General features: G+C 54.8%; 1 protein-coding gene across 1 annotated transcript; it reads right to left on the bottom strand.

Annotated features, from left to right (window-relative positions):
- Positions 1 to 1592: 1592 nt before the first annotated feature.
- On the bottom strand, positions 1593 to 26676 carry PADI4 (peptidyl arginine deiminase 4). Its single transcript, XM_070403061.1, has 16 exons — positions 26585 to 26676; positions 20862 to 21042; positions 18686 to 18752; positions 16888 to 16955; positions 15635 to 15752; positions 13922 to 14047; positions 12246 to 12424; positions 12026 to 12129; positions 10931 to 11042; positions 9036 to 9143; positions 6569 to 6723; positions 5951 to 6089; positions 5647 to 5749; positions 4644 to 4714; positions 4035 to 4175; positions 1593 to 2028 (listed from the first exon to the last, which is right to left on the bottom strand). Exons 1-16 carry the CDS (start codon positions 26674 to 26676, stop codon positions 1795 to 1797), a joined length of 1998 nt encoding a protein of 665 aa, XP_070259162.1. The 3' UTR covers positions 1593 to 1794.
- Positions 26677 to 26905: the final 229 nt, after the last annotated feature.

The raw sequence follows: 26905 nt of genomic DNA, 5'->3' as shown, positions 1-26905 counted from the left end.
GGACACCGGCTTCCTTCTATCCTTCCTGCCTGCCCAGCTGGGAGGGGTGGTTCCTGACCTGCAGCTGATTGAATAACAGCCCCCAAAGCTATCAAGCCCCGATCCCTGGAACCTGCAGGTCTCATCTGGCAAGAGCCTTCGCAGATGTGACCGAACCTGCAGGTGTGACCGAGTCTTTGCGATGGGACCTTATCCTGAATCATGTGGGTGGGCCCTGAATGCAATAGCAAGTCTCCTTATGAGAGAGGAACCCCCTCAGAGGAGGTTGGACGCCCTCAGAGGAGAAGGCGCTGTGACCACACAGCCACCAGCAGAGCCAGCTGGCAGCCACCAGAGGGAGGAAGAGCCGAGGAACACACTCCCCTGGGGCCCTCGGAGGGGACCGGCCCTGCCAACACCTCGACTTCAGGCCCGTGGAGCGGAATTTGGACCTCTGGCCTCCAGAACCACGAGAGAATGAATTTCTATGTTCGTAGCCACCCGTTTGTGGTGATCTGTTACCGCAGCTGCAGGAAACTAACCTGTGGCCCCTGGGGGAGGGGGGGGGGCAGGCAAGTGAGGCTCTGTCACAGGATGGCCCCGGCTCTGTGGGGCGGGGAGGACTGACACCTGGTGCTTTCTCCACCTGGGCTTCCCTGGCTCCTCCACAGAAGCCCCCCCCCCCCCCGCCCCCCCTGAATGGCTGGGGGTGCTCACTGCATTGGCCTGGGTGCAAGGGCTGCTTCAGCCACCAGCTCCTCTCTCCGTTCTCTGCAGCCTCAGGAGGTCTCAGCTCCGGGCAGCCCTATCAGCCAGGTTTGGGGATGACCAAACACCAACATCCTCTTGCACAGGCACCTTTTTTGCTTCGTAAGAAATGCTGACGCATCATGCCCAGCACTGTGGGAGGGGAGCTGCTGCTTCTCTCCAGTGAGGCAGGAGGCAGGAGGCAGGAGGCAGGAGGCACATCTCCCCAGGTTCATGGTCCCTTTCTCCCTAGTGCGAGGGCAGAGGCCTCGAATGCCCATCTTACCCACCCGTGTCCTCCATGAGCCACGGGACAGCAGTACCTCTGGGTGTCTGAGCACCCAGCTCTCTGAGCCAAGACCTGGCCTCCATCTCAAAGACCTCAGGTCGTCATGTTTTATTTCCTATTGCGGAATCTATGTCCCCATGTCAGGGCCATAAAAGAAAATATGCAAAAAGGACACAGAAGAAGGGACTGATGAATCCATCCCACAATCACCCAGGGCTCCTACTGTGCACCCCACCCTGCTAGGTGGTCTGTGGCGAAGCAGCAGCAAGAGCCCCTGCTTCAGGGGCTTTCAAGCTGGAGGACTGAAACGATCGAGGGAGGACAGGCGGATTCGCTAACCCCTGGGCTCACTGACATACAGCCAAACCCTATGTCCCCGTTGGGCTCTCGTATCACCCATCAGCTGCCTTTTCTCCAAAGCACAACATGAACGGCATTCAATTCTCAGGCGCAGGCAGGAACACCGGCCTTCAAGTTTGCAATGTTCGGTTCAACCATGACAGCGAGTGAGAGTGAATGAATGGTCGCTTGACTTCATGTACAAAGTGATTATTATGAAACTTTATTGCAGCTTCTCACAGCAGAACTGAGTTTGCAATGCCAGGACCATCTTGGGATCTTCAGAGGGGACACAGGGGACAGAAGCAAGCCACTGCCCGGAGGGGGGCCTCCCCCTGGGGAGCCAACGTGTCCCCAAGAACTCTCGCTATGCCACACTGCAGGGGACCAGAGCCTCTGGCCAAGAGCTTCCCAAGGGAGAGGGCGCTCGGGGGCCAGGCTCAGGGCACCATGTGCCACCACTTGAAGGAGAAGGGCTTCCGGCGCACGTTGGTCCCGCAGTGCACCTCCCCGTGCTGAAGGTGGTACGGGGTGAAGTCGTCGATGAAGGTGCAGTGGAGGCCCAGCGGCTCCAGCAGGGACCGCACCTTCTCCTCCAGGCAGCAGCGGCCGTTGATGATGGGCCCGAAGGGCTTGGGGATGCCCAGGTACTTGCCCAGCACCAGCATGTTCACCTGCAGAGCGGGGAGGTCAGGTCAGGGGCGGTGGCGTGCAGCCTGCATCACTATCCCAGCGCCCCCTCCTTCTGACCTCCGGAAACAACAACCCCATTTCACAGATGAGAAAACTGAGGCCCACGTGGTATAGTGGGCTACCTAAGACCACCAGCTAGTCTAGGACTTCCACCCAAGTCTGTCAGACTCTGGGACCCAGGCTCCTTCCCCACCCACCACCTTCTGGACAACTCTATTACTCAACTGAGCTCAGCTCAAATGCCACCCCCTGTGTGAAGGCGACTGCGAATCCCCAACTCCTCATGGATGTTCCCATAGCTCCAAGCACAGTGCCTGGCACACAGTAGGCACTTAATAAATATCCGTTGAATGGATGAATGTGACGACCTCTTTGTAGCACTTTCTATTATCACTTATGCAAATGGCTGTTTCCTCCATTATACTGGGAGGTGGCCTAGTGAGATGGAAAGACTAGGATTTGGCTCCAGGCCAACGTGGGTTTGGATCTCAGCTCTACTACTCAGTAGCTGTGTGACCTCAGGCAAGTCCCTTGCCCTCTCTGAGCCTCATCAGCAAAATGAGCCCTACCCTGTTGTTATCGCTATGACAGCACAGTAGGTGCAGAGTCAGTCTCCAGGGCTCATGAATCACTGACGAGGTATCTCATTGTCAGCGCTCAGACACAGCCCACACTGAGAGCCCCGCACTCTTAATTTCTCTGCCTGTTCCCCGCCCGCGCCCACCTCCCACTGCGGGCTATGGGAGAGCGAGGCTTGTGCGGAGCCTCCCTGCAGGGGCCTCGGGCGGTGAGGCCCAGAGCCAGCTCTCTCACAGCATTTGAGACCCTCATTCCCCACAGGCAGCATCCGCCTTCTCTCCGGAGCTGGGAAACCTGGCTGGGCCCGAGGGAGAGAAACAAATGCTTGGGGCCAAGGAGTTCTGTTCGGGGTGAGAGAAGGTGCCCCCTCCTGCCTGGTTTTGGCCAAGAAGTCCTTTATTCTAAACCAGTGGTTCTCAACCTGTGGGTTGCTACCCCTTTGGGGGTTGAACGACCCTTTCACAGGGGTCGCCTAAGACCATCGGAAAACACATATATAACTACATATTGTGTTTGTGATTAATCACTATGCTTTAATTATGTTCAATTTGTAACAATGAAATTGGGGGTCACCACAACATGAGGAACTGTATTAAAGGGTGGCGGCATTAGGAAGGTTGAGAACCACAGTAAACCTTCTGCAGAACTTCAGTGCATAAAACAGAAAAAATCTTAACCGCTGGATTTGAGGCACTGCCATGGAACCCTAGCGTCCTGGGGAACCCAGTTTGAAGACCACTGTGCTCCTGTAAACCCACCTCCAGCAGGAGGGGGTGCCTGAGGGGCCCCAGTAGAAGTGGGTGAAGTTACTTTGAAGAGACAGAGTAGCAGGTGGAGGAGTGGTAAAAACACAGCCAGCGAGGTTAGAGTTAAAAGTTCTCCACAAAAAGGTGGGGCCCCTCAAGTCCCCCCATCAGACAGGTGAGTGCCCCCGGCACTGCCAATGCCACCTCCTCAGAGAGGCCTTCCCGACCACCCAGTCTGAACAGGTGCCCCACCTTTATTTCCTTCCTGGCGCTTCACCCAACCTGGGAGCATTTTGTTTGCTGCGTGTGTCCCCCAACCCACTCCTACCTCTCCCCTCCCCTCCCCCCCCGCCCCGCCCCTCCCCCGCCCAGGGAAGCCCATCTCGGGCAGTGCAGCCTAATGGTTAGAGTGTGGGCTCTGCCGTGGACCCCTGGCTCTGCATCCCCCTCTCGCCAGCTGTGTGTTCTTGTGCCAGAGACCCCCCTCCCTGCGCCTCCTCTGTCAGTGGGGGTGACGATCACCCCTGACTCCCAGGGTGCCTCTGAGATGCCCACAGGAAGCCGGATGGGCCATGAAAACCCAGGGCATGAGGAGACAACCAAGCCCCGTGGGCCGCACCCAGAGCCCAGCTGGCCTGTCTCACTCAGGGCCACTTCCTCACCATGTTTGGGAAAAGGGCCTCGGCCTTGGGGGTCCCTGTGAAGTCCGTGCGGAGCTTGAAGAGCTGCGGGATGTCCACGATGTCCCGCTCCCGCAGGCCCAGCTCCCGCTTCAGCACCTTCCGGTTCCAGTCGATGCAGCTCTGGGGGAGGGGGGCGGAGGGTGGTGGGCATGGCCAGGGCCAACCTGGCCGGGTGGGGACTGCCGGGGGCGGGGGCAGGAACAGGGTCAGGAAGGAGTGCAGACGCCTCCTTTTCTTCTCTCTTTCCCCCACTGTCCCTGTTTTCCAGTCACCGTCACTGCAGCGCCTGCCCTCGCTCCTGCCTGTGTCCCCCTGACTTTCTCTCTTCCGTGCATCACCTTGTGTGTGTGCCTGTCGAGCTCTCCATCTTCCTACAGCTACCCTCATCCCAGGGCCCGCGCCCCTGAGCCAGCACACGGTCCTGGAAGCTCTGCCTTGTGGGAAGGGGGCTGGGGTGGGGGGGTGTCAGCTCTGATCTCAGGGAAGGAGGCTGGGGGGGTGTCAGCTCTAATCTCAGGGAAGGAGGCTGGGGTGGGGGGCTGTCAGCTCTGCCTGGTCTGCAGCATCTCCCGGCACCCAGGCTGGTACCTCCACATAGGAGTTATGTTCTCTCAGTTTCTTGTTTGACAGAATGTCCTTTATTTTCTGCTGCCTTTTGTCTGTCATGAAGAAAAAGAAAAAAAAAATGCAGATGAATCAGATGAATCAGCGGCCCACTTCCCTCTTCCTAGTAAGCAGCGGGGACTCAGTTTTCCCACCTATACAATGGAGCAGCAACAATTCCTAACACAGGTTTGTGGTGAGCCTCTGGGAGGCACGTGCCTTTAATGGCATATTTCATCAGGGTAAGTTCTCATTAAAAGTGTTGCTCTCACTCCTTCAAAGGCTCTTCTCTCCAAAGGGATCTTGTGCACTGAGGGGCAAACAGAGGTCAGGCCATTGCCCAAAGCCACATGACACACTACAGATATTAGGTGAAAACTCGCAGCCACAGAGACTTCTCAACCTCTGACCCTGGCCTGTGTCTGTGGGTCTTACTTAAAAAAAAAAAAAAAAAAAAGAATTCATTCTGTGCTCTGGCCAGACTAAACTTTTTTCCAGGTCTGTGAACACATGTTGTGTCGCCCTGCCTCTGAGCCTTTGCATTCACTGTTCCCTCTATCTGCAATATCTCTCTTCCTCTCACCCCACTGCCCCAAATGCCTGGCCAACTCATGCGCATCCCTCATGCTCTTACTTGGTCTTTGCCTCCTCCAGGAAGCCTTCCTTGATCTCCTTCCAGACCCCTCCGCAAAGGCCCTTTGCTGTAGTTATTTCCTCCCTTCCTTCCTTCCTCCCTCCCTCCCTCCCTCCCTTCCTTCCTTCCTTCCTTCCTTCCCTTTTTTGGTAGCTGTTTTCTTGACTCACTTCCCCTGGACTGTGAACCCCGAGGGCCCTGTTCACGCAGCAGCCACAGCGCTTAGCACAGTGCTTGGCACACAGTAGGTGCTCAGAAGCTAGCCAATGCCTGAATGGTTCCATCTGGCCATAGGGGGCACTGTGAAGGCAGAGGAAGGTGCCCACATGGGAGAACAAGGCATGGCCCACTTACTCTTGACCCCCTCGAACAGCAGAGCCTCCCCATGGCCCTCCTTCAGCTGCTCCTGGAACAGTTTGTAGCAGGACCTGGGGCTGGCCAGGAGCAGCCGGAAGCCCTGGAGGCAGAAACACTGGGGTCAGAGGTCAGCCTTGCCCAGGGGCTCCCAAGGAGGAGGGCTCTGCAGAGGGTTCAGGGAGTGAGGCTTGGACCCGCTGGCCGCCTCCTCCATGCCCCCTCCTGGGGGGGGCGGGAGGGAAGGCAGAGTGCAGAGCTGTGTTTGGGGGCTCAGGAAGGAGCATGTGGCCTCAGGCTGCACCTTGTGCGCGGGGACGAAGCTCAGGAACTCGTCCACGTGGCCCACGTACAGCCAGTCGGAGTAGAGTTTCACAGGGGCCTGCACCTGCTGGGCAGCGAGGAAGTCCTGCAGGGCCTGGTGCATCTCCTGGCTCTTGGTGCTGCCCACACAGGATGAAAGGAGAATTAGGGGAGGGGGAGGGGCCAGCCGGGAGGTCCCCGCGGGACTGGGGGCTTGGCAAAGGAATCGGGAAAGGGATTCAGGAGCCTGGGCTGCTTTTATTATATCCTCTAACATTTGAGGAATTGAGGAATTTTCATCCCAGTTTAATTGGGGAAACTGAGGCAGGGAGTCAGGAAGGTAAATAGGACCAGAGATTAGCCTCAGAAAGCACCCAGTAGGTGCTTAGTGAGTATTCACTGGCCTGAAGAGTGTACATGGTAGTGCAGGAAGGTGACCTTGGGTCTGTTGGGATCCTAAGCCCGTATCCTGGCCCTGCACTGTGATTCCTTTCACATGCCCTCAAGTTTGTTGAGCCCTTTTGGGTTGGGAGCTAGTAGGAAAGGCTTCCCATCTGGCCTCTGCTTTTGCCCGGCATCCCCGGGTCCTGGCCACCCCTGGCTGCCCTCCCCTCCTTACCTGGGGTACATGCTGTGCCCAATGAGAATCCTGCCCAGCGGGTACTTCTTCTTCCCAACTGTGACTGGGGGGCTCACTTCCAGGTTCCCAAAGGAGTCGAGGTCGGTAATGCCCCCTGTTTGGGGGCCTCGAGTCACGTAGCCAAAATCTGGACCCTGAGGTGAGAGAAGTGCAGGCCGAGAGTCAGAGCACTGAGCCCCTGGGTGAAGAGAGGGTGGGGTCTGAGTTTAAAGATTGGCGTGGTCACCGGGAGGACTGCGGTAACCGTCAGCAGTGGGTCCATCGCAGGCACCATTATTACTGTGGAATGTCGAAGGCTCACTGGGCCCGGTGGGCAAGAAAAGGCACGGGCATTCGTTGGGTCCTGAGTGCCTGCCAGCTGCTTGGTAAGCCCAGCTTGTTAACTAGGGCGTAATATCCACAAAATATCCCTTTTCTCTTCACTTTGCATAGAAGATGCTAAGCTCAGAGTGATGTGTGGCTGCTTCAGGTCCCCTGTTCCTCCCAGTGTTCTCAGGGGATGGTGCCTGCCTCTCCCAGAGGTCAAAGCCCAAGGTCACCGTTGCCCTCTCCCTCACAGCAGTCAGGACGGCTTCCCGGAGGAGGCGCTGAAGCAGAGACCTGGAGGTTCGGAAGCAGCCAGACACACACACTGGGGAGAGCACTGCAGGCAGAGGGAATGGCATATGCAGAGGCCACTCGAGGTGAGAACAAGTTGAAGAACAGGAAGGAGGCCAGGTGAGCGACAGGGAAAGTGACCCTCAGTGAGCTGCCTGTTGATGCGTCTCAATGCCATTCCAAGTCTATTCCTGAGTGATCTGAGTTCGAATATCGCAGACGAGCTTGGCTAAGAGGCCGTTGCCTGTGCTGAGGGGTCTGTCTGTCTGGCAGGACTCTGGGGGTTTTAGCTTGTGAAGTCACAGAATCTGACCTTTGTCACACTTGGGAAGGAAGGCCACGGACCAGAGTAGGACTGAAAGCAGGAACAGGGCCCGAGTCTCAGTGGCAGCTGGTGGGCCTCACGCAGGGCACCTGGTTCCGGTGCGGAGAGGCACCGTGAACTTGACAACTTCTCTGCGCCGCACCACCCGGCGCAGGAGAGTAAGCGAGACTCGGACAGTGACTGAGTTAAAGTTACGTTTCCTTTCAAAGCCTCCCGTGTGGACAGGGCCACCTCCCCTTCCTTGGGGTGCAGAGTGCTCCTTGGAAAGCCATTCATCACAGCAACCCTTGCACCCCACACTCTTCCTCCATTTCCCCGGGCGCCTGGAGTCAAGGGGCTGTGGGGGCGGAGTGCGGCCTGGGCTCCTCTTGGGAAAGCACAGAGGCAGGTGGTTAAGAGGGCTCACGGAGGCAGAATGGCCTGGTGTGAATTCCAACGTCTCCCTTCTCTCTCTGCGTGACCTTCGGAAAGCTGCTTTACCTCTCTGAGTCTCAGTTTCTTCATCTACAGAATGGGCCCCGGGATAGCGTCTACGCTAAAGGTTGTCAGACGAATGAAACGAGTCAGTGCATGCTCAGCAAATGTAACTGTTCTCATTCGAAGCTGAGCTTGCACAATCCCACCAGGCTGGCTCAGCATCTGATTTAACAATATGTCACCCCCACCCCACCCCGCAGACACATGTAAAGTCTTTGGCTGATAAAGTCACACCTGGGAAATGACCACTCTGACCTTGAACCCGCCCTCTATCCCAGTGGAGCCCCTCGCAGGCCAGACCCCACCCACAAGACAGAGCCTCCAGCTGGCTGCTGGGGAAGGCCCCGGCCCCGGCCCCACCCCACCTTGCAGCAAGAGCATCTTCCGTGGCATGAGGATGCCAAGCCTGAGCTTCGTCCTCAGCAGGATTATCCTGAGGACGAGGTGAGTTCATGGCTGGAAAGGGCTTTGGGGAAAAAAAGAGCCGGATTCCACTGTGGTTATAACAAAACTAGAAGCCTGTAAATTAATTAGAAGGTGGCTGGAGGGGCGGGACTGGGCCAGATGGGCCGGACACACCCTGGAGCCAACTTCCCGTGGTCCCTCCCTGGCCGTCTGCACCTGGGGCGGTGCCGGGGCTCAAAGGGCATCTGCTGAGTGAGCGGGGTCCCTCTGGCAGGTGGGGTCCCTTGGCCTGGCCTGCAGGGGTCAGGCCGAAACTGGCAGTCCAACACCCCTTGAGGGATCCCAGAGTACGAGAGGGCACTCTGCAAAGTTGCTGTCGCTCGGCAACTCCTGCATTGAGCATCTGCCCCCTGGTGGTCATTGCACATCATAGCTATCGGTTGGACGGTCGAATGGTCAGACGGTCACTTAAGCCTTTTACATATATAGATAACACGGTGCACCTGCATGATCTCTGCTTGGGCAGGAATCGCACCTGTGGGAGCTGGACGCTCAGCCGGAGAAGGGGTGCGGGGAGACAGGCAATGAAGAAGGAGGCCTCAAGACAGGGTTCTCAGCTGCCGGTGCCCCACCTGCACCTACCAGCAGGCACTTGACCGGGAACTCCTTCAGGCCTCTGTTCCTCGGAGAGTCGAAGACGACGGGCAGCGCCTTGTGCGGGGCTTGGATGTAGCCGATCTCGATTTCATCCTGGGCACAGCAAGCGGAGGGAGGCTGGTCACATGCTGCCTGGATGTTAGCACCCAGGGCGGGGAGGGGCGGAAGCACCCTCCACACGTTCTCCCCGTGGCGGCCAAGGACGAGTTCATGCAGGATGCTGGGCCCCAGGGGAGGGGCTCTGAGAAAGCAGAGCTTATCGTCCTGGGTTAGCACCAACGTGTTGTGAAATTCTGAGTGTCCTTCACACCACTCCTGGGGGGTGCCCTGCTGGGTCCTGGGGACCCATCCTGAGCGAGCCTCAGGCACTGTCCTGGAGGTGAGAGCAGGGGGCTGGGGTCTCACCACCCCGGGTTAGCGGGTGATGGGAAGGAAGGGAGGGGCCCGTGGGGACACGGAGGAAGGGCTGCGAGGGTGGGACAGGTCAGGGGGAGCATTGCTGAGCCGAGGCCTGGAGGGCAGGCGTAGGAATGGCCTTCTCCCAAAGGGGGACAGGTTAGGGGAGGATCAGGAATGAATCGGTTGCAAATCCTGCCTGTGTTCTAGCAGACAGATGCAATACTGGGCAGAAGTCACTTAAGCTGACCCATATGAAACTGCCATTCCTGGAGGTCAAGAATGGAGGCCTGTCAGCCGTTTCACGTGGATCAACCTGATTTATCACAGAGGGAATGACAGAGAGGAAGAGAGGGTGTTAGAGGGTGGGGGGTGGTGGAAAGAGGGCTGAATTCCCATGGGGGATGGGGCACATTTACGGAGGGGGAGCTCTCAGGCTGGGAGTGAGCAGGCATGATGTGGACATGGGGATGAGAATGGGGAGGGTGGTCGGAGAGGAGGAACAGCGTGGGCAGAGGGGTGTGTGTGTGTGTGTGTGTGTGTGTGTGTGTGTGTGTGTGTTTGCGCGCGCACAGTGGGGGTGGGGGGAGGGAGACAGGCTTAGACCTGCAGAGCCTCGGGGCAAAGCAAGGGCACAGAAAAGAAGCACCCCAACGCCAGGCTGGGGTGCGGAGGGGAAGGAGACTCGGTCTCTGCCCTCAGGGAGCTCAGGACATGACGGGCATGCCTGGCATGGAAATAGAAAGCTGACACAGTGTTGCCTGTGTGGTGGCAGGCTGGCACCGGGGGCAGGGGACAGCCAGATTGCGAGGGCCCTGGAGGCAGGCTGAGGAGGAGAGGATGGGAGCCATGGAAGGTGCTGGAGCAGGGGTGTGGCCCGGTCTGGTGGCTGAGCCCAGAAGGCTGGCTTGGAGGAAGGGCTACTAGCTGGAGCAGTTGAGCTCCAGTCCCCTGAGCTTTGAGGCATGTCCGGAGGTCGTCTGAGAGTGTTTAAACTAGAAGGTGGCTTTCATCCAGGTGACTTGGATGGGCATGCAGCCGCCCAGTCGATGTCAATCAAATCAGTTGCCCGAGTCCCCTGTGCCAGGGCCCCCAGAGGTTCCAACTCCCTGCCTATCTGAGGAAGGGTGGCCAGCAAGGCTCTAGGCCAGTGATGGCGAACCTATGACACACGTGTCAGAAGTGACACGCGAACTCATTTTTTTGGTTGATTTTTCTTTGTTAAATGGCATTTAAATATATAAAATAAATATCAAAGATATACATCTTTGTTTTACTGTGGTTGCAAATATCAAAAATTTCTGTATGTGACACAGCACCAGAGTTAAGTTAGGGTTTTTCAAAATGCTGACACGCCGAGCTCAAAAGATTCGCCAACACTGCTCTAGGCTGAGCCCGCTGGAACCTGGGTCCCCCAGTGACCCTTGGCCTAAGGGTCACTCATCCTATGCCCCCTGTTCTGCTCACCCCACACGGCCACGCACCTGCATCCACTGGTCCTCCATGCTCTCCTCCAAGGGGCACACAGTCAGCTTGCACCTGGCTTTCTTGGCCAGAGCGGTCAATGACTTCACAAAGTCCTCGTTATCAAATACCCTAGAAAGAGCAGAGAAGAAATACCTTAGAGTTCTGAACCCAGCAGCCAGCTCTGGGGGGCAAGCTGCACCCATGAAGGGCCCCTCAGCTGGAGTAAGAGCTCGGGCCTGGCCAGAACTGGGGAGGTGCACAGTGGGTGCTCAGGAGATGCTGCAGCCCGAAGAGACGTCCGTCTCTCTGCTCTTAGCAAATATCATCCCATTAAACCCCATGACAGTCCATGAAAGGAACTAGAGGGTCCTGGCATAGGGGACTCGGACAACGGATCTGATTGACATTGACTGGGCTGCTGCATGCCCATCAGAGTCACCAGGATAAAAGCCACCTTCCACCGAGTGGGGAGGCCAAGGCTCAAGGTCATGCCGTCTAGGGACAGCACTGGGATTTGAACCCAGGCCTCTCTGGCTTCCAGCCTGTGTCCTGATTACCAGGTTACACTCTCACCCCTTCCTCCCTTGAAGCAATCAGAAGAGGAGAAGGGAGGGGCCCCGAGACCCCAGCATATTTAAGAGGGGCCCCTAGGCTGCGGACTGGATGCTGAGGCTTCCCAGAGCAGCTTGTTAAATGCCCGTGGCCCATCCCCAGTTACAAGACCCAACTGTTCAGAGGTTGGCTGGGAATGAGCATTTTAAACGAGTCCCAGCGGTTTCTGGGGCAGAAGGTCCAAGGGCCACACTCTGAGCCACTCACGGGCCGAGGACTCTCCTTCTGCAGGTCTAGCAGACTCCCTGGGCCCCCGGGAGCTAAAAGCAGCCCTCGGCCTGCATGTGGGCAGGGCAGCCACCACACAAACAGCTGCAGTAGCTTCCCTGCCTCTGAGCGGGTCCAGACAGGCCGTGATCCGCAGCCAGTGCAGTGGGGGTTACACTTCCCGCCATTCACATAGCCAGCGCATGGGGGCCTGCAGCCAGAACCCTGGGCTCCTGGACCCTGGCTCCCCCTGGTGCATCTATGCCCCGCCCCAGCACCCCAGAGCCCCTCACCTGCACACATACACCTCCTTCGGGGGCTGAGTGTTGGGGGTCATGATCCAGGGGGCCACACGGAAAGCCACACTGTCTTGGAACACCAGGGCCTTGGGGAGCTCCTGCAGAGAGAGGGGCCGGGGAGGGGTTCTCACAGAAGCCAGGGTCCCCCTCTCCCCACTCCCCTGCTGGGCCACTGCCTGCGCCCAGGGCCCCCTCTGCCTCCACGTTGGCCTACCGGATTGGCTGTGCTGAGCAGGGAGATGGTGAGGAAAATGAGGCCCGGGAAGTTGGCATCTGGGAAAGTGAGGCCCTCCACGTAGAAGTCTGTGCTGTGCTGGCCGCCCGGGAGCTCCAGGAGGTGTGAGGGCTGCTGGGGCCCCAGGATCACCTGGTACCCTGAGGGCTGTTTGCCCCCTAGGAGAGAACAGGGGAGGCTCCGGTCCATGTCGCCACCGCATGTCACCCTGAGGGCCCCTCACAGCTAAATCTGGCCGCAGCCTCCCCTTGAGAGAAAGGAACTAAAGCCCCAACTGGAACATAACCCCCCACCCCAGCCTGGGGGTCCAAGAATAGAGTGACGGGAGCGCCTGAGCCACTTCCAACATATACATTATGGTTCATTCATTGTTCGTTCACTCACTCATTCATTCATTCATTCCTGAGCACCTGCTCTAAGCTGACACCTGGGGAGACCAAGAAGACTGTCCCTGTCCTGGTCCCCAGGGAGTGCACAGTCGCTGGGTGAGTAGGGAGGAGCAAGACAGTCAGCATCACAGAGGGCAATACGTGCTGTGCTGGAGGGAAGCCCAGAGGACCGGGGAAGGCTACCTGGAGGAGGTGATGCCTTGGCAGAGGCAAGGACTTGGTTTGTCGCCAAACCAATGTCAGTCGAGTCACGTTGGTCTAGAATGTGAATAAAATCGTCATCTCCTGCACAAAACTCTGACAGCACCTCCCAGCTCCCGCAGGCGAGAAGCCAAAGCCACCCCACGCCTACCTGATCCGGCTTGCCCCTCTGCCCCTTCTCCTCCACCCTCACCTACCACCTACCCCTTGCACATTGCACTCTGGATGCACCGGCGCCCCAGCATCCCTCAGCCCCCAGACACGCTCCTGCCTCAGGACCTTTGCACTTACAGTTCCCTCAGCGTGGGATGTCCTTCCCCAGGGTGTGCATGTGGCTGTTCCCATACCTCCTTCTGCTCAAATGACACCCTATGGGGGGACAGCTTCCCTGACCTTCCTCTCCCCAAGCCCCTGTCTCCACTCTCACCCACGTCCCTTTCCCTGTTCCATTCTTCCCTGTCGCATTTAACGCCATCGGAGGCACCGTTTACTTAATTATGTTCCTCATCGTCTCCCCCAGCCCTCTGAGATGGAAGCGGCCCGAGGGCAGGGCCTTCGCTGTGGTCTTTGCTCCCCACCCCATGCCTAGAGCCGAGCCCGGCACTCACATAGCAGCAGGTGCTCGTGAGCTGCTGAGAAGTTACTGACGGATGCTGGAGAGCAAACAATCACCTAACACATGCAGTCAGTGTGGATGCAAGAATCTCCTTAAACAAGAGTCGTGTGTGTGTGTGTGTGTGTGTGTGTGAGAGAGAGAGAGAGAGAGAGAGAGAGAGAGAGAGAGAGGATGGTGACAGATGGCAACAGTCCTTGTGAGGGGAGTTCTGTCCTTCTCAGAGCTCCCAGCTCCAGACATCACCTGTCAGTCTGTCTGCTTTCTGTCTGTGCCCCTTCTAGGAGGGGTGGGCAGAGCCGCTGTCCGTCTTGCTCCCGACTCTGCCCTCGGGGCCTGGAACCTGGCCCATAGTAGGTGCTCAGGAAATGTTTGCAAAGCGGGTGGGAAGGGGCTGTACCCGGGGCGGGGGCGGGAAGGGAGCATGGAAATGCCGGTCCGGGACAACTCACGGCTGGCTTGGAACACTCGGACTTTGTCCATCTCGGACTTGGCCACGTGGAGCACCAGCTGGTGCTTGGAGAAGAAGTCCCGGGGCGTCTGCGTGCTCAGCGTCACCAGGGACATGTCCTGCACATCTGGGGCAAGAAGGTGTGGCCTGAGGCGCGGGCCCCGGAGCCCTGCCCTCCCCTCCCCACCAGCAGATACCCTTTCCCATGCCACCTGGCTTTATGTGCTTTATGCCCTTTCCAGGAGTTAAATGATGTTTTTTTATTTTGGAATGAAAGCTGATGCTCTTATCCCACTAGGATGAGCTTCGGCGGTAAGCCCAGTAAAGCCGCAACCTATGTATCTTGCTCACGGCTCTGTCCCCAGCCCCCAGAAGCGAGACAACCTGGAAGCACCTAGAACAATGCCTAGCAGGGGCTGGCTACTATTTATGGGATGAATAAGTGGAAAGGGTTGTCCCCTGGGCCTGAGCGGGAAGCGAAGTCTGTGAACCACCCAGAATCATGGCCCACAAAGGCGTGCGGAGAGCCGAGCTGACAATAGTCACGGTCCCTGGGTTGGGCGGGCTTAGGGGAAGTTATTTCAGCTCTCGGCACCTGTTTCCTCATCGGTAAACAGGGCTAGGAGTAGTGCCCACCCAGAGGGAAGGGTGAGGTCATGTGCATAACGGGCTTATGACAGCGCCCAGGTCCTGGGAGTGCCCACAAAGGTACCGGCTGCCTGTGTGCCGGGCACCGGGCATGCACCTGTTCCTATGCTATCCTACCAATTCCCCAGGAAGGCCGCAGCCGCTCCCCTCGCTGGCCAGTCCCACCCCCTTAGCACCCTTCTCCAGGGAAGGTGGGCAATGTGCTTCCGCCTGCCACACTTCAGAGGTGTGCCGGCTGAGATCCTGCCCCATCACCATCCCTGGGCCCCTAAACCAGGCCTGGTGTCAGGAGGCACAGGTTCGAATCCTGAGCCTGCAACTTACTAGCTGTGTGACCTTGAGGAAATTGCTTAACCCCCCCATGCCTCGGTTTCCCCATCTGTAAAGTGGGGAGGAAGTCAGTACAGACTTCTCAGCCTGTGTCAAAGGATCGAATGAATGCGTAATTCTGAGTTGTCAGAGCCAAGACCCACACACGCAGGGCCTCGGGGCTGCTCAGACCTGAGTTTGTGGAAGTAGCCAGGCTTTCCTTTTGAATTATGTTGGGCCCCAGTTTTGACCCAAAAGCAGAAATTTGGGTTGGGGAGCATGTGGGGGGCATGGAAACCGGGGCCTGGAGGAGGCGTTGGGGCTCTGGCTGCTGTGTGGCCTTGGGCAGGTCACTTGCCCCCTCAGGACCCTTGTCCATTCCTTCTCCTAGACCAGTGATGGCGAACCTACGACACGCGTGTCAGAGGTGACACACGAACTCACTTTTTTTAGTTGAGTTTTCTTTGTTGAATGGCATTTAAATATACAAAATAAATACCAAAAATATGTCTTTGTTTTACTATGGTTGCAAATATCAAAAAATGTCTATATGTGACACGGCACCAGAGTTAAGTTAGGGTTTTTCAAAATGTGACACGCCGAGCTCAAAAGGTTCGCCATCACTGTCTTAGGCCTTGGACACCCCAACAAGAACTCGCCCCCAACAGTCCCGATTTCTGAGGGCGGGTACAGGCTCGGGACAACGGGCTTCATTCAGTGACGAAGCTCTATTCCCATAGCTCTCGGGGGCCTTTACCTGCTCCGTCAGGCACCCGGTCATCTGTGCAGTCCATGGCGGAGGCGTGGGGGTTGTCCCTGTCACAGTTCACCAGCAGGATGGCGCCTTGCCCGCGGGAGCCCCAGGTCCAGGTGCTCTGTGGACACCCAGCAGAGATGGGGCACCCTCAGAACCTGTGTGTGTCCCTGCGACTCCTGGGGAGGCAGAGCCACCCGTTCCCAGCATCTCAGGGCCTCGCACCCTTCACATCTCTTGCTCCCACATTAGGTCCTTCTTTGGTCCCCCAGAGTGGATTTTTTGCCCTGAAAGTCATGAGCAAGTTCACCAAAAATGCAATCCACCCACTTTAAACAAGGAGCCCAGGACAGTACAACTCATTTTAACAGCCTTTGAAAACAGTTGGATTGGCAAACCAAACTGAGCTAAGTATCTGTGCCAAGATTCTAATCTAAATAGTTACTCTTATGCGAACTTTTAATGACTCACCCACCCAAGTATGGGCACTATTCTTAGCAGCCAGTCACTGTCTGAGGAAGATAAAGCGCATTAGGCCACCCCTCAGGGCGGGGGCCGGTAGCCACGATGTCTTTTGTTGGTGGGAGAGCGGTGGAGCTCCGGGAATGACTGCGTGTGGGGTGGGGACAAGATGGATTCCACCCTCGGAGGTGGAATTCTTCCCCCACTTTGGACGGAACCAACAAAGGGATCTTAAGCCTTTGACGGGTCATTTCCTCTTGATGGGAACACAGCATCAGGCAGCTCTGAGGCCTCGGGGCCACCCCGGGGTCTATCCATGCACCCCACTTAAGACTCCCCTCACCTACAGGCACCACCCCTCTCTTTCCGTAACAGACATTCCTTGCCCTGCCTGGCGCCTTCCCACCCCTGCCCTGCCGGTTCTTCCTTTCTCTGTCCTTCACCCCATGAGGGCAGCATCATGGGACTCTCCCTGAACAGGCATTAAAGGCTTTTGTGCCCGCAAAGTTTCCTCTCTTCTGCGCATTCATTGAGTGATTCTGCTTTACAGTTTGTGGGGCAACACATTCTCTGAATTCACAGCCAGTGAAATACCTAGCTTTGTAGAAGAGGTGGGAAATACGTAAACCAAAATGATAATGGTGTTTTAAATTCCCTTCTTTTTCTTGTTCTTCCAGTGAACACGGGATTATGTGAGACAGACCGCCAGCCATCCCATCACCACCAGGGGGTGCCAGAGGAGAACCCAGTGGAGTTGCAGGGAGCGTTTTGCCTGTCAGTCAAGGTTGAGGTACCTGGTTCTTCCCGGCTTTGGTGGGCTTCACTTTGCCGGTGCGGGTGATGTCCGCGCTCAAGGTGATTTCTGAAATCCACCACGTGAGAGGAGAGGGTTGGTGAGGGTACAGGGTAGGGCACCCAGCCTGACCCCCATGGACACTCCTTTCCCTAGGAGACCCTCTGCACCAGTGGTTCTCAACCTCCCTAATGCCGAGACCCTTTCATACAGTTCCTCATGCTGTGGTGACCCCCAACCATAAAATTATTTTCGTTGCTACTTCATCACTGTAATGTTGCTACTGTTATGAATCCTAATGTAAATATCTGATATGCAGGATGTATTTTCATTGTTACAAATTGAACATAATTAAAGCATAGTGATTAATCACAAAAACAATATGCAATTATATATGTGTTTTCCGATGGTCCTAGGCGACCCCTGTGAAAGGTTTGTTCGACCCCCAAAGGGGTCTCGACCCACAGGTTGAGGACCGCTGCTCTGCACCAAGGCCTCGCTCTCTCCCTTCAGAGGAGGCACAGGTTCAAAGACACCCTTGGGAAGGCCGGAGCGCGCGAAGTCTGCCTGCAATCTGGACAGCAGAGCTGGGGCCCCTGACCACACGTATTCTCCTTTGGGGCACCCACCACAGCTGTGATGCCACCCAGACCCTGCCTGTGCGGCCGCCCTCGGGGGTTTCCCCAAGAGTTCCCAGCCCCCCAAGGGGGTGCTTCGTGTGAAGCCCCCACAAGGACACCTTGCCAGGCTCTCAAGGCCTCTGCCCCAACTCCAGCCCCCGGCGACGTTGGGTGGAGGACAAAATGGTCACTTCAACCCCACCTGCTCTTTTGTGACCCCCCTGGGAACAAATCATGGCCCCAAACACACCCGTCTGTCCAAGTGAAAGCATATGTCTGTTTCTAAATTCTTCCTCCCTCGTCAGACCACATGACTGCACTGTCATTCATTCACTCAGTGACATGGAGCCGTGATGTAGCGACCTTGGGAGCTCACAGTGCGAGATCCACCCAGGTGGCCTTTAAATATATCCCTGTGTTACTGTGGAGCCAGGGCAGCAGGTGCTTAGGGGCCAGGACGTCCCTGCTCCTTCACGAACCGGCTGAGTGACCTTGGGCAACAGTTTTCTCATCCGTAAAATGGGATAATAGTAACAATTCCATTGGATTGTTGTAAGGTTTAAATGTAAAGTCTTAGCACAGTGCCTATAGAGCTAGTGCTTTATTATTATCATTATCATTATTATTAACATGTGTATCCATGAAATAAATGTGTAATAATGAATGAAATTGATTAATGAAATGAAACCTGAAGGTTTCAGATACAGTCCATACATTTCATGCACATTTAAATAATAATAATGTCATTATGTTACTGTTTAAGATTTAGAAATATACTTTATTTAAAGAAGAATATTAAATAAATAGGAGTCTAGGTAGATCATTGGTATGGCAAATATAATGAGATGCCAACAATGGCATTTCAGGAACACTGGTGTATATTACTGCATAAGACCATGTCATCATCTACATTTAGAAAAATAAGTAGTTGACATGTCAAAAAGATAAGAGACTCAAATACTGAAAATCTGTGCTCCATCTCCTAAGTTGAGAAACGAACTATTAAGAAGTTGAAGCTTCCTGCAACGCCCTCTCTCCCCAGTTGTACCTTCTGTGGCTCCCGGACTGAGGAGGGAACATTTGTGAGCCACCAGCTATGCGGCCGGCTAGAAGCTGTGCCTTTTCTCTGCTCAGTCTGAGTAAGCTCCTGTGGGAGGGGGAGGGGCCCCGGTCACTTACCCACCCCGGTGAGGTAGAGCAGGGCGTGGACTGGGTTGGTCTGGGGTCCGTAGTATGAAATCTGAACCTATAGGACAGCGGGAAACCACTCATGACGTCTCTTAGTCATTCAACAAACACGAACTGCCGCTTGCTGTGTGCCTGATCAGGGCAGGATGCTGAGGAGACCAGGATGGGCAAGAAGTGGTCTCAGCCCTAAGGAGCACCCCAGCTGGTGGGAGTGGAGGGGTAGCAACATACTCAAATGCATAGATGGGGGTCCTATGGGAGCCCAGAAGTGGGGGGCTCACGCTGCCAGGGTGTGACAGGGAGATACACATTGAGGTAGATCTTCTAAGAGGAGCAGCTGGAGACATGGTGGAAGAGGCGTGAGAGGGACAGCACGGGTGACAAGCCACGGAAACTGGCTCTGCCAGCAGAGAGGTGGAGGAGACCTGGAGAGCCAGACCTGGCCGTAGCCCAGCTCCCTGAGGGTCTGGGAGCAGGCACTGTGGATGGGTGTGGTCTCTTCAGGGCAGGTGCCAGTCCTGAGTAAGAAACAGGGGCCCCCACTGCCTCAAAGTCCAAAATCCAGGACAAACGCATCTGATTGGCTCGGCCAAGCCTGAGGAGGGCGGAGCATAGGATGGACACTCCCAAGCTAAATGGCGGAGGGCAGTTTCCCAAAGCCAAACCAAGGAGCTGCCACTAGAGGAAGGATCTGTCCTGTAGACGGTGGGGATCCAGGAAATGCCACAGCCACTGTCACCTCATGTCTGGACCGCGGCGTCAGCCTCTAGTCTACTGCCTGCATCCAATCTACTCACTACACTGTCGCCAGGGGGGTTGTGAACACACAAATGCAGCCTGGCTACTCCCTGGGTGACACGTTTTCCTTGGCTTCCTGTTGCCTTCACAAAGAGATGTCCCTGATGGAAACCCTTTAATACTGGCTTTCTGTCTCTCTCCCCGCCCCCTTCCTTTCCACTCTCCCTTCTCACCATCCAGATCTTTCCCAGTTTCCACAACATGAGTCTCACCCTCTCCTCACCCAGAGTGAGCACACAGGTCACATCCCCTATGTAGAGCTCTCACTCTTCTTTCCTTCTCTCTGGTGGGTCACTCAGACCATTCTTCAGCTTGCCTCTTCCTCCAGGAAGTTTCCCCTGATTGCACCCTCCCCAACTTGCTTTGTTACCCAAGCTGTTTGCTCCTACAGCAGACAGCAACTCTCTGCCCCAGTGGGGGAGCCTGCCAGGTCTGTCTTGCTAGGAGAACAAATGGCCCTTGGCCCAGCCCTCCATGGGAACCCCAGAGGGTCTTGTTGAGCCGATCTACAGCCAATGAGGGTGCAGTGGTAAATGGTGGTGCCTCAAAAGATACGTCCACATCCTAATCCCTGGAACCGGTTAAGTGTGACTTTATTTGGAGAAAAGATCTTTGCAGATGTAATTAAGGACCTGGAGATGAGATCATCCTGGCTGGCTGGGGTTGGCCTTAGATGCAGTGATGAGAGAGACACAGGCAGGTGTGACAGACCGACGAGGAGGCAGTGTGACCACAGAGGCCGAGAGTGGAGTGCCAACAGCCACCAGACGCCGGAAGAGGCAAAGCAACGATTCTCCCTGAGGTCCTCCAGAGGGAGCGTGGCCTGGCGACACCTGGATGTCTGATGCCTGTCCTCCAGCATGGCGAGAGGATACGGTTCTGTTGTTCTAAACCACCCGTTTGTGGTACAGCAGCCACAGGAAACGAAATACACGGGCATGGACCAGTGTTTCCTGGGGCTGCCTGGCTGCTGGCTTCATAGCGCTCACCACCATCTGTACTTGCTAACCTATACAGTATCCGATACCCTCACCCCTAGGTTGTAAGCTCCGTGAAGGCGGCAGCCTCCCCTGTCTTGTTTATTTCTGTATCTCCAGTGCCTGGCAGTGCTTGACATAGAGGAGGTGACTACGAAACATTTGCTGAATAAGTGAATCTCATCAGAACCCTGGCCTATCAATAACCCCTGGCATCCCTATCTTGTCTGTGAGGACGCCACGGCTGGCATGAGCCATCATGCGCCTTTTCAGAGAGATGGAAGCCCGCCCAGGCTGGGCTCTGGGTCGTTGAGGGCAGACTGTGGGGAGCTGACCTGCTCAGACCTGCTGGCCTCCTCCCGCACAGCCCGCCCCACAGCGGCCGCACTCACCTTCTGATCGCCCATGCTGCTGCTGGCAGCCCTCATCCTCAGGCTCACCTCCAGCCCGGGGTCCAGGGGCCACTTGGAGGAACCTGTGGGATTCTTCTTGGCTGGAGGGCTGTGGGCAAAATCCACCACCACCCCTGGGGAGGCGTTGATGCTGAAGAAGGTGCAGCCCGTGGGGGCAGAGCTGTGAGAGGCACAGACAGGGAGGACAGAGAGGCACGGTCAGTCTGTCCACCACAGCTCTCCCAGCAGTTTTCCTTTCCCCAAAGACTGTCCACACCAGAGAGCAGCCGGTCTGACCCTGACCGTGGGAGGTTGTCAGGAGGTCATGAGAAACAAAACGAGTCCCCTGGTCCAGCGGGCGTGCACTGGAACTAGGGAAATTGCAGAGAGCTGTGCACAGCAAAGACACACACACGGATGTGTGCATGGAGCAGTGTGCACCCCCGGAGGTTTACTCTCCACAAACACACAGAGGCTTGTGCCCAAACAAGGAATCAGACTTCTGCTTCTGGAATGATGGCAGGCCAGTACTCTGAAGGGCCTTCCTTTTTGAAAAACAACTGGATCTGGCTAAAATATAATTTTTTAGAACATGGCTGTGATCATGAGAAGTCAGGAAAATCTCCAAGGACTCCCTTCTCTGCACACATACACAACTCGGTAGTTACACTGAAGAACACCAAAGACAAAGAGAAGACCTTAAAGGTGTCCAGAAAGAGAAGCCAGATCGCCTAGGAAGGAATAACAATCAGACTGAGAGCAAACTTCCCCATAGCAACAATGAAGTCCAGCAGACCACTGAATATCTTCAAAACATATTGAAAAAATAACTATCAGCTTAGAATTGTGTACATGACCAAATTATATTTTAACAAAGGCATTTTCAGGTGAAGAGGAACTGATATTTTAAAACCAGCACACTTTCACCAAACCAATTTCTAAATACTTTAAGAAGAAGATATCGGAGGCCAGAAGCATGGTCTGACATGCAAGAAAGAATGGTGAGCAAATAAAATGGTAAGTATACAGTTTGTCTGTGTAAAAACGGTTTTCAAATATCAAAATGGTAGCCCAGGCGGGCGTGGTTCAGTTGGTTGAGCGTCGTCCCATGCACCGGAAGGTCACTGGTTCAATTCCTGGTCAGGGCACATACCCAGGTTGTGGGTTTGATCCCTGGTTGGGGTTTGTGTGGGAAGTCTTTCTCGCTCTCTCAAGTCAATAAAAACATTTTTAAAAATATCAAAATTGTGGAATTAACAGTGTTTAATTCTAGATTTTAGAGAGTTAAAATTTTATGATTAAATTTAAATAGTAAAGAATGGAATTCATAAAATTCTACACATGCAGAAAATACAATAATAAAAAAGAACAAAAAAATTCCACCCAAAAAGGCAATAAAAGAGCGAAAGATAACATAGGGGAAAAAAGCAGACAAATAAAAATAATGGTAAAAACATATCCAACCTGGCTGGTGTAGCTCAGTGGTTGAGTGTTGACCCTTGAACCAGGAGGAGGTCATGATTTGATTCTTGGTCAGGGCACATACAGGCTCAGTCCCTAGTAGGGGGCATGCAGGAAGCAGCTGATCAAGGATTCTCTCTCATCATTGATGCTTCTATCTCTCCCTCTCCCTTCCTCTCTCTGAAAATTAATAAAAATATTAAAAAACATATCCATACATATAAATATTCGAAATAAATGAAAATGGATTAATGTTAACAATTAAAAGAGAGTTTGGGATTAGATAAAGAAACAATAGCTATATGCTACTTATAAGAGACACCCCTAAAATATAAGGATCCAGAAAAGATGAAGTACATTAATCCAATACTAACCAAAAGAGAGCTGGGATGGGCATATTAATACCAGACAAACAATGCACTGTGAGCAATAGGAAGATCTCAACCAAAGAATGAGGTTCAACTCACCTAGAAGATATTCTAAACTTGTATGTACCTAATAACATAGCTCAATAGATACATAAAGTAAGCCTTGATAGAAATACAGGGAGAAGTTGACAAATTCACCGTCATGGTTAAAGATTTCAACTCCCCTTTCTCAATTAGCAATAGATTAAGCAGACAGAAAAGGGACACAAGTAACAAACTTGATTTAGGAGACATATAGAATTCTGACCCCACAACTAGTGAATATACACTTTCCCAAGCAAAGCACACATGGATCACTAAAAAATATATATAACCGCCCTAGCCATTTTGTCTCAGTGGATAGAGCGTTGGCCTGCAGACCAAAAGGTCCCAGGTTCAATTCTGGCCATGCCTGGGTTGCGGGCTCGATCCCCAGTAGGGAGCGTGCAGGAGGCAGCCAATCAATGATTCTCTCTCATCATTGATGTTTTTATCTCTCTATCCCTCTCTGAAATCAACAATAAAAAAATAATAATAAATGCAATAACCAAATATTAAAAAAAATATATATCCACGTAATTCGCCATAACAAATTTATGTCATTTAACAAATATGAAAGGACAGGTAACATATGGTGTAGGTAGCATATTCTTTCATCACAGTCTAAGGAGTCACTAATCCAACCCAGCCCAAAGACCCATCTCAGTGGGACCCGCACCACCGAATCCTTCCCCCGTCACTCCAGTCCAGTGGGGTTTCTTCCTCCAGATGAGATTTCTCTCTGCAGGAGAATCACTGTGCCCCGAAGATGACTACATATCGATCCCCAGAACCCACGCATATGTCATCTCACATGGAAGAGAGGACTTGCGGATGTGATTAAGGATCTGGAGATGGGGAGAATATGCTGGATTACTTGGGGGGGACCAGTGTAACCACAAGGGTCTTTAGAAGAGGGGGCGGGCGGGGCAGAGTGAGAGGAAATGGGTGATGGCAGCAGAGGCCACGGTGATGCAGTTGTTGGGAGGGGCCATGAGCCGAGGATGCAGGTGACTTCCAGGAGCTGCAGAAGGAAGGAGTGGATCTCTCCGCCTCCACAAAGGCACACAGCCCTGCGGACACGCTGACTTTAGCTCCGTGAATTTTAGCCCCGTGAGACCCATTTTTGAACTTCTGGTCTCCCAAACTGGAAGATCATACATTTTTTGTTTTTTTGGTTTTTTTTTTTCAGTTTTATTCAGAGACAGCATTTTAAGCAACTAGATCTGTGGTAACCTCTTACAACAGCAGTCGGAAGCCGCACACCCTCCCTTCCCGCACTTCTGCCGCAGGGCTTCTCTCATCCCCCCTCAGCGAACTCCCTGCTCTCTCAGGTGATGGGCGGCTGGCTTCCTAACAACAAGGCAGTCTCAGAGGCATGGGGGCTTCACGGTGTCTCTGTGTAGGGGCACCCACGTGTGTTAATACAAGACAACTCAGAGCTGACTCTTCTTGTAACGTCCAGGAGCCTCTGTAGGGGCGGCACTGACAACCCGAGCCCGCACGAGTGACATCATTTCTCCGGCTCTCGCACCCAGCATTTCCTTACCCACAACCTCCCGTGGGTCTGTGACACTCACACATGCAGGGGCTCACGCGACTCTTCTAGCAAAGGGGGACCACTGGGCCGGACACCTGGCCTGCATTTTATAATTTAACTCTCGCCACAACCCAGCAAGGTGGGTGTTGAGTCTCCCATTTTACAGATGGGTAAACTGAGGCTCTGAGACACTAACAGGCTTGCTCATGCTCCTCGCTGTCCCACTGCATGGTCTCCTCTTGAGAAGGAGACCCTGGGAAGAAGAGGAGAAGCCCATCGCTGGCAGCTTCAGAACACCCACCGTGGTTGGGCCTCCTGGACCCCGCACCCATTCTTGGCCTTTCCCAAGCCCCGCAGAAGCTGCATGAATTCCACCGACCAGGCAGCGGTGCCCAGCGAGGCTGACCCCGCAGCGCTCAGAGGCAGTGTGTGCTGGAGAGGCAGGTGGGTTTAGGACCAGACAGGCCTGGGTTCAAATCTCCTGCCAGGTAGATGTTTTTTTTTTACCTCTTGAAGCCTCAGATTACTCATCTCTAAAATGCGCACGATGAGAGTGTTTACCTTGCAGCGCTTCTGGGAGGATTAGAAATCCCGATGGAAGAGCTGGCACTAGTCCCTGGGGTCATGATACAGCCCTGACGCCAGCCACAAGCATCACAGAAAGCGCCTCAACAGGTTTCCAGGGATTTTGTTTGCATGTAATCCATGTATTTCCTGTTCCGGGGAAAGTACTTTCCCAACAGAGAGTGAAAATCTCTAGCAGAGGTGAAAGCAGCTCTGGAATAGGCACCCATACCTGTGTGGTCTGTCCCGCCTCTTTCTAACCCTGGGGTCTGAGCCCAGTGGCAGGGGGCACGGCTCGAGCAGGGTGTGGAGGCATTTGCTGTGCCGGGAGGGGCTCAAGGGTGCATGCTGCTGCCCGGGGCGGGGGGGTGGGGCGGGGGTGCCAACCCAGCTGTGTTTTAAGAAGAGAATTCAGGCCTCAGTAAGGGTGGTGGCTGTGCAGATGGGACGAAGGCGCTGGCTGGGGACTGCTGTGCAGGGCAGGTTAGAAGTGATGGGAAGGCTGGTCCAGGGACCGAAGTGGAGTGAGGAAGGTCGGGGACCCAGGCTGCCTGGGTTTGAATCCTCACCTATAGCTGTGTGGCTCTCAGGGCCTCAGTTTCTCCTTCTGTAAAGTGGGAATAACAGCATTGCCTACCTCATAGGGCGATGGAATGAGCTCTGTGTGGGGAGCGTGATGTGAATGTAGCCGGTAGTCTGGGAGACCTTCAGGAGCTGAGTGGCAGGCTCACTGTCTCCCTGAAGGAGGAACCTCCGATGACATGAGGCTCTCTTTTTCCTTTCCTCCTCACCCTCTCGGTCTCCTGCCTCCCCTCCTGGGAAGCCACCTTAGCAGTTACTGCTGTTCTCCCGCTGCCCGGGTCCAGGCAAGTGACACTTTCAAAGAAACACCCCAGAAATTCCTGCAGGTGCCATTCTAGGACCAGCCTGGGAGGGAGGAAACCAGGGCTGCCAGTATTATTACTAACAACAACAATGACGCCGACCATTCGATGCACACCCTCCAAGAGTGTTCCTGGACCATTTGATTTAACTATATCTTGACCCAGGGCTTAGCACATAGTAGGTACTCAATTGGTATTTGTTGAATGAAATGGGTGAAGGAATGAGCAACTACCAGGGGTATGCCCCACATTGTGCTAAGAACTTAACATTTTCATGGTTTTTCACATTTAATATCTTTAACCGCCCTATGAAGTGGGTATTATTCCCATTTCACAGACAAGGAAACCGAGGCTCAGAGGCCCAAAGCCACCCAGCTAGCCAACAGCAGGGCCAGGTTTCCCACCTCAGCCTTTCCCACGGCCGCCTGTCTCATCACACCCATGCTGTTAGGCACCCATGGAGGGAGGCTTGGCTGCAACCATGAACCAGGTCTGGGTCATGAAGTCCAGGGTCTAGCCTTACTTCCAGGGCACACTTGCTGTGTGACCTCAGGCAAATCACAAACCCTCTCTGAGCTTCTATTGCCTCAGTGATAATACTTTCTTTGTGGTGAGGCCCCCAGGGAACTCCCACTTGTACGCGGCAAAGACCCCACTGCCCTGAGTCTGGGCACCTCCCAGAGCCACTCAGGTCTTCCCTTTCCAGCTTCTCCCCCGGCAACAGCTACTGAGGCTGGAGCCCGAGCCAAGCGCACAGCCCATGTTAGCAGAACCTGCTCATCCAGCATCAGTGGACCTGCTCCCCGCCCCAGGATGTCCCCTGCTCACCCGCAGACATCCAGCTGGGGCTCGGTGCCCAGCACACACACGGCGTAGGTGGGCTGCTCTGGGGTCACGTGGATCACCGTCCCCTGGGCCATGATCCAGCCAGCTCGTCCCTGCGGCTGCAGGAAGCCCCTGGCTGGTTCCTTTGTACTGCGCAGGGGAGGCCATGAGTCAGCACCTGCGGTTTGTGCTCAGGGGCGAGCCCCTCCCCACTCAGGTCCCAGGCTGGCACTCTCAGCCCCTCCTCTGCCCTGGATCTGCTCCTTGACCCCTTGGGTGTTGATGCCAGAATCAGTGGCAGGCTGGCTCCGTCAGTTTCCCAGG

This window comes from Myotis yumanensis, unplaced genomic scaffold, assembly GCF_028538775.1.
Source record: "Myotis yumanensis isolate MYYU_CA2020_CCGP unplaced genomic scaffold, mMyoYum1.0.hap1 SCAF_2, whole genome shotgun sequence".
Lineage (NCBI taxonomy): Eukaryota > Metazoa > Chordata > Mammalia > Chiroptera > Vespertilionidae > Myotis > Myotis yumanensis.
The sequence above is the reverse complement of the archived record's forward strand: the minus strand, read 5'-3'. Positions and strand labels throughout refer to the sequence as shown.